The sequence below is a fragment of the Chiloscyllium plagiosum genome, chromosome 25 (genome assembly GCF_004010195.1).
Source record: "Chiloscyllium plagiosum isolate BGI_BamShark_2017 chromosome 25, ASM401019v2, whole genome shotgun sequence".
Lineage (NCBI taxonomy): Eukaryota > Metazoa > Chordata > Chondrichthyes > Orectolobiformes > Hemiscylliidae > Chiloscyllium > Chiloscyllium plagiosum.
The window spans coordinates 17,511,341-17,524,521 of NC_057734.1; the positions used below are offsets into that span (position 1 = coordinate 17,511,341).

General features: G+C 41.2%; 1 protein-coding gene across 4 annotated transcripts in view; it reads left to right on the forward strand.

Annotated features, from left to right (window-relative positions):
- ttc28 (tetratricopeptide repeat domain 28) overlaps positions 1 to 13,181 on the forward strand; it is a 745,244-nt gene that overhangs the window by 45,582 nt on the left and 686,481 nt on the right. For all 4 annotated transcript variants that reach the window (XM_043715612.1, XM_043715614.1, XM_043715613.1 and 1 more), the window contains exon 2: positions 6,395 to 6,679. In XM_043715612.1, coding sequence (XP_043571547.1) covers positions 6,395 to 6,679 — 285 coding nt within the window. The remainder of the gene's footprint in view (positions 1 to 6,394; positions 6,680 to 13,181) is intronic.

Sequence of the window (13,181 nt, forward strand, 5' to 3'; positions counted from 1 at the left end):
AAGCCTCCTTCTTCCTCTTTGCAAGACATTCAACCTCCCTCGTCAACCAAAGTTCCCTCACACGACCATCTCTTTTCTGCCTGACAGGTACATACATATCAAGGACACATCGTATCTATTCCTTGAAAAAGTTCCACATTTCCATGACATCCTTCCCTGACAGCCTATGCTCCCAACTTATGCTCCTCAGATCCTGTCTTACAGCATCGTATTTACCCTTCCCCCAATTGTAAAACCTACCCTGTTGCATTCACCTATCTCTCTCCATAACCAAGGTGAAAGTCACAGAATTGTGGTCACCATCGCCAAAATGTTCACCCACTAACAAGCCCATCACTTGTCCCGGTTTGTTGCCAAGTACCAAATCCAATATGGCCTCCCCTCTGGTCGGACAATCTACATACTGAGTTAGAAAAGCTTCCTGGACACACTGCACAAACACCGCCCCATCCAATCTACTTGATCTAAAGAGCTTCCAATCAATATTTGGGAAGTTGGGAATTTGATAACTTCCTTCATAATGCTCCTTGCTCCCCCAGTAGTGTGCCTCTAATTACTGGAAGGATTGTGAAGGAGATTTTCCTCTTTACAGTCTCTATTCTGGCCATGTGCGTATGAGATACTGGAGGACTGACAGCTGTTCTGGTAAAGCAGCCCCTGAAGGAAGTAATTCTGAACAGGGCATAAATAGAAACAAAAGCCTGACAGAGTGAAATGTACCTCATTAACAGTTGGTTGAAAAGTGTATTTCTTCATCTCTAAACCAACCATTTTGCTGTAGAATTTCGTTTATCGATCTATATTATTATGTTTCTAGAGATGGATGCTGGTATATTGATCCATTGTGATTCAACATTGGAAAAATCTATAAATGTGTAGAAGGCAGGTTTTTATTGTGCATCGTGTTTTGAATCTTGATAACAGCATTGCTTAATTTCAGTCACTCTGTCTATGTTCTTATTCACTGTTATTTATGAAGCAAATAGATCTCCTGCAGAGTTGCTCAGGAACTGTTTGCATTTCGTTGTGATGTTCAGCTGCAAAAATAAAGATATATTTAAATTGGCTTGTTCCTGGATGTTCTGAATTCAGCAAAGGTTAGTTGTTGGTAGCAGTATTTGCTGACGGAAACTTAATTGCTGCATCGCACTTGTAGTGAAATCAAGATTGAATGTCCAAAAACCAACAGGAAAAAGACTTGTCTTTCTTTTAATTTGTCTACCTTGATACTTTACAATGTTATAATGTGTGATAGAGGTCTCAAGGCACAAGCCTTAGTGTACATTTACAGGCCTACTGTGTAAAATTAAGGGTGCCCCATTTAACAGGAGGGTTCTAGGCTCTGTATTGTAGTGGGGAAATAGTGGAAATTGTTGAGTTGGACCGAAGGGTCTGTTTCCGTGCTGTACATCTCTATGACCCAATGAGAACACAACCTCATGATAAACATTTCAATATACATACATTGGGAGATTATCATTACAGCATTCCCTCACCACAGTACAACTTGTCATTGTCTGATCAAGTTTTAGGCATATGCCACATATTTCTGTGAATGAAACAGTGCATGAGTAAAGTTACTATTTTGAGTGGCTTGGTGTGAGGAGGCCCTGTCATTGTTTGTTAGTGGCCTGTGTCAATATGTGCGACCTTCTTGGAGGTCCTCTCCACTTTGAGCTGGCTGTTAGTGGTGTTGATGGTAGCCATGATGTAGAGGTGCCAGCGTTGGACTGGGATGGACAAATTAGAAAAATCACACAACACCAGGTTATAGTCTAACAGGTTTATTTGGAAGTACAAGCTTTCAGAGCACTGCTCCTGCCTCAGGTAGCTAATGGAGTAGGATCATAGGACACATTTTAAAAGATGAAAGACTTAACCGCATTCTAGGTTTGTTCAATACATCACATCAGTTGTATGACACTATGATGTTTTGCTATAAACTCTCTATCATATGATCCTACTCCACTAGCTACCGGACAAAGGAGCAGCGTTCCGGAAGTTTGTACTTGCGAATAAGCCTGTTGGACTATAATCTGTTGTTGTGTGATTTTTAACATTACTGGTTGGAGTGTGAGAAACACTTAAAGAAAGTACTGGCAAATGCATAGACTGCAGATACGTTGTTCTTGATTTGGAGATGCCGGTGTTGGACTGGGGTATACAAAGTTAAAAATCACACAACACCAGGTTACAGTCCAACAGGTTTAATTGAAAGCACTAGCTTTCAGAGCGACGCTCCTTCATCAGGTGGTCGATGAAGGAGCGAGGCTCCGAAAGCTGGTGCTTCCAACTAAACCTGTCGAGATACATTGTCAGTTATTTTAATTTTATCCTGCTCACTAACCCCCCATCACCACAAGTTTCTCAAAATTTTATTATTCTTACTAAATTCCAGTGATGTTCCCAACAAGTTGATGTCAAAACCTTTGTCCTTTTTAAATATTTTACTCCAGTCTCATTTCCCAGTATGTGAGCAATCTTTATTTGTATATCCTTGCATATCTCCCTTTGCACCTTCAACACGAGCCATACCAAGTAGTGCATTCCAAGCCTTCACCATTTATTGTGTTAAGATTCCTTTTCGTCAACCTTTGGACTTTTGCAAGTCAGCTTAAAGCTGTGTTTGCTGGTTATCGACCCTACGACAATTGGAAACAGTTTATTTTTATTTATTCTGTCCAAAGTAAACACCTCCATGAAATTCGTTCTTAACATTCTCTGCATTTAAGGGAATGACCATAGGTGCTGCAGGATTAATATCATTTGTGGGTTGATGTCAGGTTGAAACACTCCTCAAGTGGGAGGGAGGGGCACCAATTTACCCTCCTGAAACCACTCCAACCCCACCTCCACTACCAATGGTATTGATGGATTTAGAAGCCATTAACATTCTCAACTTTATTAATATGCAGAGAACATAAATTCATAGAGTCATAGAGATGTACAGCGCGGAAACAGACCTTTAGGTCCAACCCGTCCATGCCGACCAGATATCCCAACCCAATCTAGTCCCACCTGCCAGCACCTGGCCCATATCCCTCCAAACCCTTCCTATTCATATACTCATCCAAATGCCTCTTAAATGTTGCAATTATACCAGCCTCCACCACTTCCTCTGACATCTCATTCCATACACATACCACCCTCTGCGGAAAAAGTTGCCCCTTAGGTCTCTTTTATATCTTTCCACTCTCACCCTAAACCTATGCCCTCTAGTTCTGGACTCCCCACCCCAGGGAAAAGACTTTGTCTATTTATCCTATCCATGCTCCTCATGATTTTGTAAACCACTATAAGGTCACCTTTCAGCCTCTGACGCTCCAGGGAAAACAGCCCCAGTCTGTTCAGCCTCTCCCTGTAGCTCAAATCCTCCAACCCTGACAACATCCTTGTAAATCTTTTCTGAACCCTTTCAAGTTTCACAACATCTTTCCGATAGGAAGGAGACCAGAATTGCCCGCAATATTCCAACAGTGGTCTTCGTTGAAAAAAAAATACTGGGGGGAATATTAAAGCCAGTTTTATTTAAAATTTTATTTAAAACCAAATAAAACTGGAAATTTTAAGATAAATATTCTCGTACCATTACTCTACGTATAATGAATCCTCAGTGTGTGGCATCCATATGCAGACACCACAACGAAGTTACATGTAAATAAAAGCTGGATCATCCATTGTTAAATAGATAATTGTAAAACACATCTAATTATTTGCTGTCAAAGATGCTGCATGCATAATATGCTGATTATTTTTATCATCTTAAAAACCTCTGCATTTCACAAGTACAGTAATTGGATGGAGTGCCTTGAAGTGTTTCAACATAATGTTCTATTTACATCGATGTTTCTCAAAAAGAATGTTTTGAAGCATGCTGCTTTGTAGACCTGTGCATTTAGGCAGTTTTGTGGTGTTGAGTTCAGTGCAAAATGAAATAATTCTGTGCAATTACTGTCGATTGTCCTCCTGATCTTCTCAAATGGGAGGGTGAGAACAGAGGACATCAAAGCAAAGAAATTGGCTACATGTGAAGAGGGGAAAGGTTAATGATTTTCAGCACACCAACATGTTCTCTGTCTCAGCTCAAAATGGGACCACCTGGTATTGCTGGGAGCGTGCTTTGTTACTATTGTGTAGACATTTGGTTGCTATAGCATTACCAATCACACTGGAAATGCTGCACGTCTTTTAAGTTAACAAGGGGAATAATTTATCTGTGTCTGGCCTAAAGTGCTGTCCAGGACTGAGTTGTTGGTAAGGATGGTTATATAGATTCTGATTTGTGGTTGTAGGGTAAACCAAAAATCAAATTTGATTTCCAAAAATAGCCTGTGGATTGTGATCTTCTGCCAGCTTCTTCCCTCTAACGATCTGTGTCACCATGTCTATGTCTGAAATAAACACACAACTGTCTGTTTAACATTGGCAGAATAGGCTGTGAGAAGGGGTGTACACTCTCTTATTGTGTTTTGCAAGATATTGGTTCACATGCCATTTGCGAAGACGGATCTTGGATGTTGCGATGTGCTATGTACAACAGAGGTCGAGAGGCTGAATTGGTGTGAACAGGTGACTCAGACCATGGTCACACACCTCTGTGTAGTCAGTGAGAGGGTTGTTGCTCAGAAGGAGGTCACCAGAATTCTCAATGATACATGTGAAACAAGATAGGAGTGATTGAGAAGAGGAGAAAAAGAAACTATATTGCAAAACTTAAATCATGTGCGAAGCTCCATATTGATGGAAGTTAGCCATGCTTATCAATGGAAGAACCCAAATAAAGCAGACCTGAATACTGATCAAATGTAAATCTGAAACAGAGGTCAGTGATGTGAGTGAACAAAAAGTTGTATTGATAGTGCAGTTCGCTCAGCATATTTACAGCTTAAGCTGTGGGGCATTATAGAGGTTTACAAAATCATGAGGGGCTTGGATAGGATAAATAGACAAAGTCTTTTCCCTGGGGTTGGGGAGTCCAGAACTAGTGGGCATAGGTTTAGGGTGAGAGAGGAAAGATATTAAAGGGACCTAAGGGGTAACATTTTCACGCAGAGGGTGGTATGTGTATGGAAGGAGCTGCCAGAGGAAGTGGTGGAGGCTGGTACAATTGCAACATTTAAAAGGCGTTTGGATGGGTATATGAATAGGAAGGGTTTGGAGGGATATGGGCGGGCGCTGGCAGGTGGGACTAGATTGGATTGGGATATCTGGTCGGCATAGATGGGTTGGACCGAAGGGTCTGTTTCCGTGCTGTACATCTCTATGACTCTATGACACAAAACATTCCAGTACTGTCGCTGTTCATTTGAATGTGAGAGTACCACAAGGAAAGTGTCCAGAAGGGGACATTGATGCTGAAATCCTTGGAGTCTGAGGAAAATCTGGATTTCAGACATTTTCGCTTGCTGCGTTTCCAGAATTTTGAAGTCTTGTCCAGTTTTGCCTTTTAAGCCAAAGGAGGAAATAAAAAGATCTTGGAAGAGCTGAAGGTATTTTAAATAGGAACATAAGGTGGGTTTCATGATATCTAGTAAATCTCAAGCTATTATTTGATGTTCAGTCTTTGCAGGGGTTCTTAATTTTGCTTAGCTCAATGAAAGGCTCTAAAATGCGTTTAGTTTCATAATTCACCCAAATAAGCATCAAAACCAACCCATACTCAATCAGTAACTACAATATGGAGGCATTAGATGGTTACACTGGATACTTTCTGAGGTGAACAGCTTTAAATTCTAGACACTGGGAATTTTTGTCAGCTGTAAAACTGGAATGCGAGACTGTAAACGGCACAATTACATTTATAATTTCACATTCCTTTTTGCTATGCTAATATGAAATGTATATTCTAGGCTTCCTTTTAAAGGCATTATTAATCTCTACCTCTTTGTCATAGGTAAAGAGTGAATAAATGAAAAGTTCAGCTGAAAAGCTGTGTGCTTGTGTGGACCTGTATTTTGCGTGGGTGTGTATTTTTATAGCATTGCACCTTGTATCTCAGTTGATGAAGCTATGACCAGATTTAGAATTGACCCGATTGAGCTGGGAATGTTTCCAATTCATTTTCTGGCACTTGGCAGATTGGCTGATCTCACCTTGTCGTTTTTGCCCATGGTTGTGGATTTGGGAAAGATCAGTAATTTTCATATATTTAGCACCTTTGTTATTGAAAATGTCCTAAATGCAGTTCGTAAGAAGGTTATCGATTTAAACAATCAACCTGGGCTTGTGGATTTTGATCAGTGTAACCTCTGTGAGAAAATATACTTGTGGACTCTGGGTCTCTGTCCACGCACAGCCACTGGGACAAGGGCTTGGAGTGTGACTGTGGATTTGTGCTCCAGTGAAGGAGTGGAATTACTTTTAAAAATAAAATTAATATTTTGTTTCACTGCAGAGTTCCGTCTTTGAAGAAAGTTTAATGCGCAGAATTTCTGGCAGCAGCAGTGTGCACACACTGAGCAAAGCAGCTTTCATTGAGAAAGTCCGAGAAAGTAACGCAGCATGTCAGAGTGGAGATTTCACCACCGGTGTCCAGCTCTACACAGAAGCTATAGCAGCTGATCCTCAGAACTGTATCCTATACAGCAACCGATCAGCTGTTCTGGTGAAACTGAATGAGTATGAGAAGGCCCTGGATGATGCAGTGAAAGCACGACTCCTGAACCCTAAGTGGTCGAAGGTAAGCCAGTTTTCTTGACTTTTGGAAAGGGTGCGGTCATCTGCAAACCGACAGCCAGGTCCACACGGCTGTTGTAGTGTAAGGTTTCTTTTCAAGTCCTTTCACTGATGCTGCAGCCTTGTCGTATGTCAATCTGAGCTCTGATACTGTAGGACTGACCAACATCACTGCAACCTCAAGGATGTTGATCTGACCAGCACATCATCTATAGTGTGTCAAGTTGCAGGTGGATGATGGAATATAAGTAATGTGCTGTTTGAAGTTTGTGTTGTAAGCATTTATATGTAATTCACCACTTGTGTAGACTGGAAATAGAGGTGCTACAGTGTTTGGTGATGACATTTGAGACATGAATGGTGAAAGCTTTCAGCAAATTTGACATGTACAGTGCAAAATCATACAGATATCCAGCCAGGAGGACAGGTTTTCTGTGCAGCTCATGACTTGTTCTTTGAAAGCTGAAAATCGCACAACACCAGGTAATAATCCAACAGGTTCATTTGGAAGCACCAGCTTTCTGAGCAAAGCTCCTTCATAAGGTGGTTGTGGAGTATAAGATTGTAAGACACAGAATTTATAGCAAAACTTTACAGTGTAAAGTTTTGCTATAAATTCTGTGTTTTACAATCCTCTACTCCACAACTACCTGATGAAGGAGCAGCGCTCCGAAAGTTAGTGCTTTTGAAATAACCTGTTGGACTATAACCTGGTGGTGTGTGATTTTTAACTTTGTACATCCCAGTCCAACACTGGCACCTTTGAAAGCTGTAGTTATGATTATCTGGGCACAATGTGACAGTTGTCAGCGAAGAGATTTGGGAAGAACCTTGGAGGTCCTGTACACACAGTTAATTCTTCACATTGAGCGATTGAAAAATCACATTTAAATGAAGAGACTGTTGCACATTTTTGGGTGTCTGTGCTTGAGTTTAATTCATTTAAGTGTGCAGATTCAGAAGCCTGAAACCTCTTAGAAAGTTTTAGTATCACGGTTACAAGGCATAAAGATGACATTTGAGCAGAATGCATGGAGCAGGTTCGTAGCACCTATATGTTTGTCTGTCCAATTCTATCACAGAGTGGGGTGTGTGCTCTTAATCAGTTTTTTATTTTATCTCTGATATTTTCTGACTGTTCATCTAAATTGTATACGTCTGTTGTGTATTCTGGCCCTATAGTATTACGGCCTGTGAGTTTTGATGCGTCCATGATTTGAAGTACTCCCCATCCTCCCTGAAAAAAAGGTCAGCTTAGTGTCGGTTGAATAATTTTGTGGCAAAGCCACATGATATTTTAGACATGCTATTTCATGTTCAACTCTGGTCAATACACACAAAGGGCATGTCAAAGCCCTGGCTGGCAGTGGTGCAGAGGAGGCTTGGGGGTAAATTCCTCAGTGGTAGAGGAAAAATTTAACAAATCTCAGACTCTTCAATACTGAAATGAGGTGACTAAAGAGGAATTATATGGTGGAGTAATACACGTCATACTTCATCAATGGAGCAAACAAAAAACAAAATGCTGCAAGGCAAGTGTGGAAAAGGTAAGTTAGGACAATTATTAGGAAGGACTTCTTCATGTGAGGCACCAGTAATACTGCGAATGGTGTAGTTAAGGAATTGGAGTAACAGTTTGGGAATCACAGGTTAGGTGAGTGGGCAAAGAAGTGGTAGATGGAGTACAACACAGGAAAAGTGTGAGGTCATGCACTTTCGTAGGAAGAATAGAGGCATGGACTATTTTCTAAATGGGGAGAAAATTCAGAAGTCTGAAGTGCAAAGAGACTTGGGAGTTCTAGTCCAGGATTCTGTCAAGGTAAACTTGCAGGTTGAGTCAGTAATTAGGAAGGCAAATGCAATTATGACATTTATTTTGAGAGGACTTGAATATAAAAGCAGGGATGTACCTCTGTGGCTCGATAAGGCTCTGGTCAGACCACATTTGGAGTATTGGTTGCAGTTTTGGGCCCTGTATCTCAGGAAGGATGTACTGGCCCTGGAGTGTGTTCAGAGGACATTCACGATCATGGTCCCAGGAATGAAAAACTTAACATATCAGGAACATTTGAGGACTCTGGGTTTATATTCAATGGAGTTTTGAAGGATTAAGGGGAATCTAATTGAAACGTACAGAATACTGAATGGCCTGGACAGATTAAATGTTGGGAAGATGTTTCCATTGATAGGAGAGACTAGGAACTGAGAGCACAGCCTTAGAGTAAGACATTTTAGAATGGAGATAAGGAGAAACCTCTTCAGCCAGAGGGTCGTGAATCTATGGAATTCAGTGCCGCAGAAGGCAGTGGAGGCCGGGTTATTGAGTAAATTTAAGACAAAGATAGGTTCTTGAGTGTTAAGGGTTACGGGGAGAATGGGGTTGAGAAACTTATTAGTCATGATTGAATGACGGAACAGACTCAATGGACTGAATGGCCTAATTTCTGCTCCTATGTCTCATGACTAGGTTCCATACAATCTGGAAACAGGCCCTTCGGCCCAACAAGTCCACACCAACCCTCTGAAGAGTAACTCACCCAGGCCCACTCGCCTCCTCTCTACGAATGCACCTATCACTATGGGCAATTTAGCATGGCCAATTCACCTGGCCCATACATCTTTGGACTGTGGGGGGGGATACCGGAGCACCCGGAGGAAACCCACACAGACACTGGGAGAATGTACAAACTCCACGCAGACAGTTGCCCGAGGCTGGAATCAAACCCGCGTCCCTTGTGCTGTGAGGCAGCAGTGCTAACCACTGAGCACTGGTCTTAAGAACCAAATTTGAAGCTGTGACATTTGGATTGTAGATTTCTATTGAAGGCTGAACTGCCTGCAACAAATTTTTATTCAACCAGTTATTCAGAAACCATGGCTAATGCTCTGGGACATGATTTCATGTGGCAGCTGGTGCAATTAAATTCATAATTAAAAGGTCTGGAATTGAGAGCTTGTCTTAGTAATGGTGATCATGGACCACTTTCATCAAATGCTGTGAGTAACAATCTATTTGTTCACTCATGTCCTTCAGGGAAGGGAATCTTATCTGGTGGACTCTTAATTCCCCTTGAAAAGCTACCAAGGCATTCAATTCAATGACAGTTCTGATGGACAGCAAGTGGTGACCTTGCTGACAATACTTACATCCCATTAATTTTGCTTTTAAAAACTACATCTAAGTTGCAGCTTATTCTCGGCCAAAGTGGTTCTATTAAATATTAATAAAAGCAAAAAGAATTGTGTGATCTATAGGGAGAAAGCAGTTAACATTTCACATTGATGATCTGATCATATAAGGTCTGGCGCAGAACAATTGAGAAAGACTAAAAGTATTTAAAGACATGATAGATCTTCGAAATATCGAGGAGTTGAGTGCTATAAGGAGCTGGCACAAAGGAGTGGGGCAAGTCTGCAATGGTCTAATAGAAAGGCAGGGTAGGCCTGAGGGGCTGAATGGCCTGCTTCTGTTCTTACGGGAGGTGGCGATACCTGGAAGGCAGGAGCGATTGTCACTTGGGGTGAAAGGAGTTATGCTTCACTCTGGATCACATTGTCTTTCTTATTCCATGGATTTCAACATGTGTCAAGATGTTTCAATGATCATTTTGTTCCAATAAATCTCTTCCAATGATAATTTGTGTGAATGGAATTGTGTGAATCTTGCTTGTATTTTTTGCAATGTCTCATCGACAAATGCATCCCCAACTGTAATGAAGTTGTACTTCTCGAGTGGAGTTTTGATTTGCCGTTTCAACATCCTACTGCCGTTTATCCACAATGCAGAATGATTTCATACACAGTATTTGTAGTTGATTTCAGCACTGACAGCACACTCTGAATTGTAACTTGCACTAACAAGTGTAATACTTCATCCTTCCTCTTAGTGGCTCCAGATCTGTCAATGAATGTGATAGCACTATATGACATGTTTTCACTAATTATTATACTTCTCTAGCAGCATAGCCCCAGTGAAGTATTTGCTGAGGCTTGCATTGGGCTTTTAGAATCGAGAACATCAGAACCAGTTCTTCGAACAACTGCCAATGTTCCTCATGAGTCTTCCTTTGTATGAGCCCAATACCATTTCAGAGGCAAAATCAGAAATTACGAGAGAAATTAAATGGTTAACTTTACTTATTCCATGCATTGATTCTCTGAGACTTTGCAAGCACTTATTCTGAGAATCTTTGTGATTTTTCTCTCAGTTGCTGTCTCCAGATCTCTTGTTTCTATTTCTCCTTAATATAAAACAAAGAATTGCAGATACTGGAAATCTGGAACAACAACAGAAATTGCTGGAGAGACTCAATGGGTCTGGCAGCATCTGTGGGGAGAAAGTAGAGGTAATATTTTGAGTTCATAATTCCTTGAAAGTGAAGTCGCAGATAGACAAGGTAGTGAAGATGTGTTTGGGATGCTTGCCTTTATTGGTCAGTACATTGAGTATAGAAGTTGGGAAGTCATGTTGTGACTCTACAGGGTATAGGTTAGGCCACTTTTGGAAGAATGCATTCAATTCTGGTCTCCTTTCGACAGAAAGATGGGTGGCACGGTGGCTTAGTGGTTAGCACTGCTGCCTCACAGTACCAGGGTCCCAGGTTCGATTCCAGTCTGTCTGTGTGGAGTTTGCACATTCTCCCCGTGTCTACGTGGGTTTCCTCTGGGTGCTCCGGTTTCCTCCCACAGTCCAAAGATGTGCAGGTTAGGTGAATTGGCCATGCTAAATTGCCTATAGTGCAGGGTGTGTTAGTCAGAGGGAAATGGGTCTGGGTGGGTTACTCTTCGGAGGGTTGGTGTGGGCTGGTTTCCACACTGTAGGGAATCGAGTCTACTCTAATCTAAATTTGAAAGATGTTGCCAAGATTGGAGGGTTTGCGCAGTGGGGAGAGGCTGAATAGTCTGGGGCTATTTTTCCTGGAGCGTCGGAGGCTGACGGGTGACCCTACAGAGGTTTATAAAATCTTGAGGGGCATGGATAGAGTGTACAACCAAAATCTTTTCCCCGGGGTGGGGAAGCCAAACCTCGAGGGCATAGGTTTCAGGTGAGAGGGGAAAGATTTAAAAGGGACCTAAGGGGCGACTTTTTTACATAGAGGGTAATGTGTGTATGGAATGAACTGCAAGAGGAGGCAGTGGAGTCTGGTACAATTACAACATTTAAATGGCATCTGGATGGATAAATGAATAGGAAGGGTTCAGGAGGAATGTGGAACAAATGGTGGCAAATGGGACTAGATTAATTTTCAGATGTCTAGTTAGCATGGATGAGTTGGTTTGAAGGGTCTGCTTCCATGCTGTATGTATCTATGACTGAAAACGTAGCTGGTCTGGCAGCATCTGTGGGTGTCTTATGGTCCTGCTCCATAGCTACCTGATGAAAAAGCGGTGCTCCGAAAGCTAGTACTTCCAAATAAACCAGTTGGATTATAACCTGATGTTGTGTGATTTTTAGCATCTATGGAGAGAAAGCAGAATCAATGTTTCTTGTCCATTGCCACTTTTTTCAGAATTGCGTCAGAGATTTCTCTAGTACTTCTGAAGAGTGTGCCTCTTTTTCCACTTGGTATTTTTATAACTTATGGAAGTAACTCTTTGCAGGTTCTTCTCATACTGAAATACGGCATATTTACAGTAGCTAAGCTTTTCTCCTGGTTTTGTTGAATGTCTCTAGTAAATGATAACTCAAACATTTCAAATCAAGATTGATCTTTATTTTGATTATGTTTAAGTCATCTGGTAATTCTAAGTAATTAAGAAGTGACTAGAATTGAATAAGGGGTCAGCAACATTAGTTAATTTGAATTTGAAAGTGTTGGTTATGATTGTACCTAATGAAAGGTAGACGCACTTTCATTTCTATTAGCACCTTTGAACATTTATGTGGCATCCCAACATACCTGATAATTATCTTGAAATATAGAGGCTGCTAACATGACAGAAATTTAGTGTCACTGCCATGACTGGGTTGCAATAAGCTACAGTGTGGTGCATTATCACTGTCACCTCTGGGCGGGAGAGAGAGGTCATTGATCAGTTTTGTCAATGACTAGAAATATTGTATTATCCTCCCTCATCAGGAGGCTGTTGGAAATTGTCAGATCTTATCTTAGAGCCAGAATTGTGAAGGATGCTGCCAAACCTTCACAATACCTTTCAGATCACTTATGGAATGCAGTAATCTTTCTGGAGGATTGAGAACTCATTCTCTCTTTCAGGTTGAGATGAAACGCAGCTCGAAGTCTTAATGTGTTGTCTCTGCCTGTGTTAAATTTCAGCCCCAGTCTGCTACAACATCAGGTTTCATTCAATCTTCTAATTGTATAAGAGTTTCAGTTTAGGGCATCTCTCAGATTGTTTGCTCATCCCTCCAGGAGTTTTATTTTTTATAATTGTACATTCAGAACTTTGACACTTTCGCTTAGGACATAGTTTATCAAATACCCCTCACTGCTAATAGGTGTTTGAGGATGTGGTTACCCTCTCATGGTAGGAACTCCGAACTA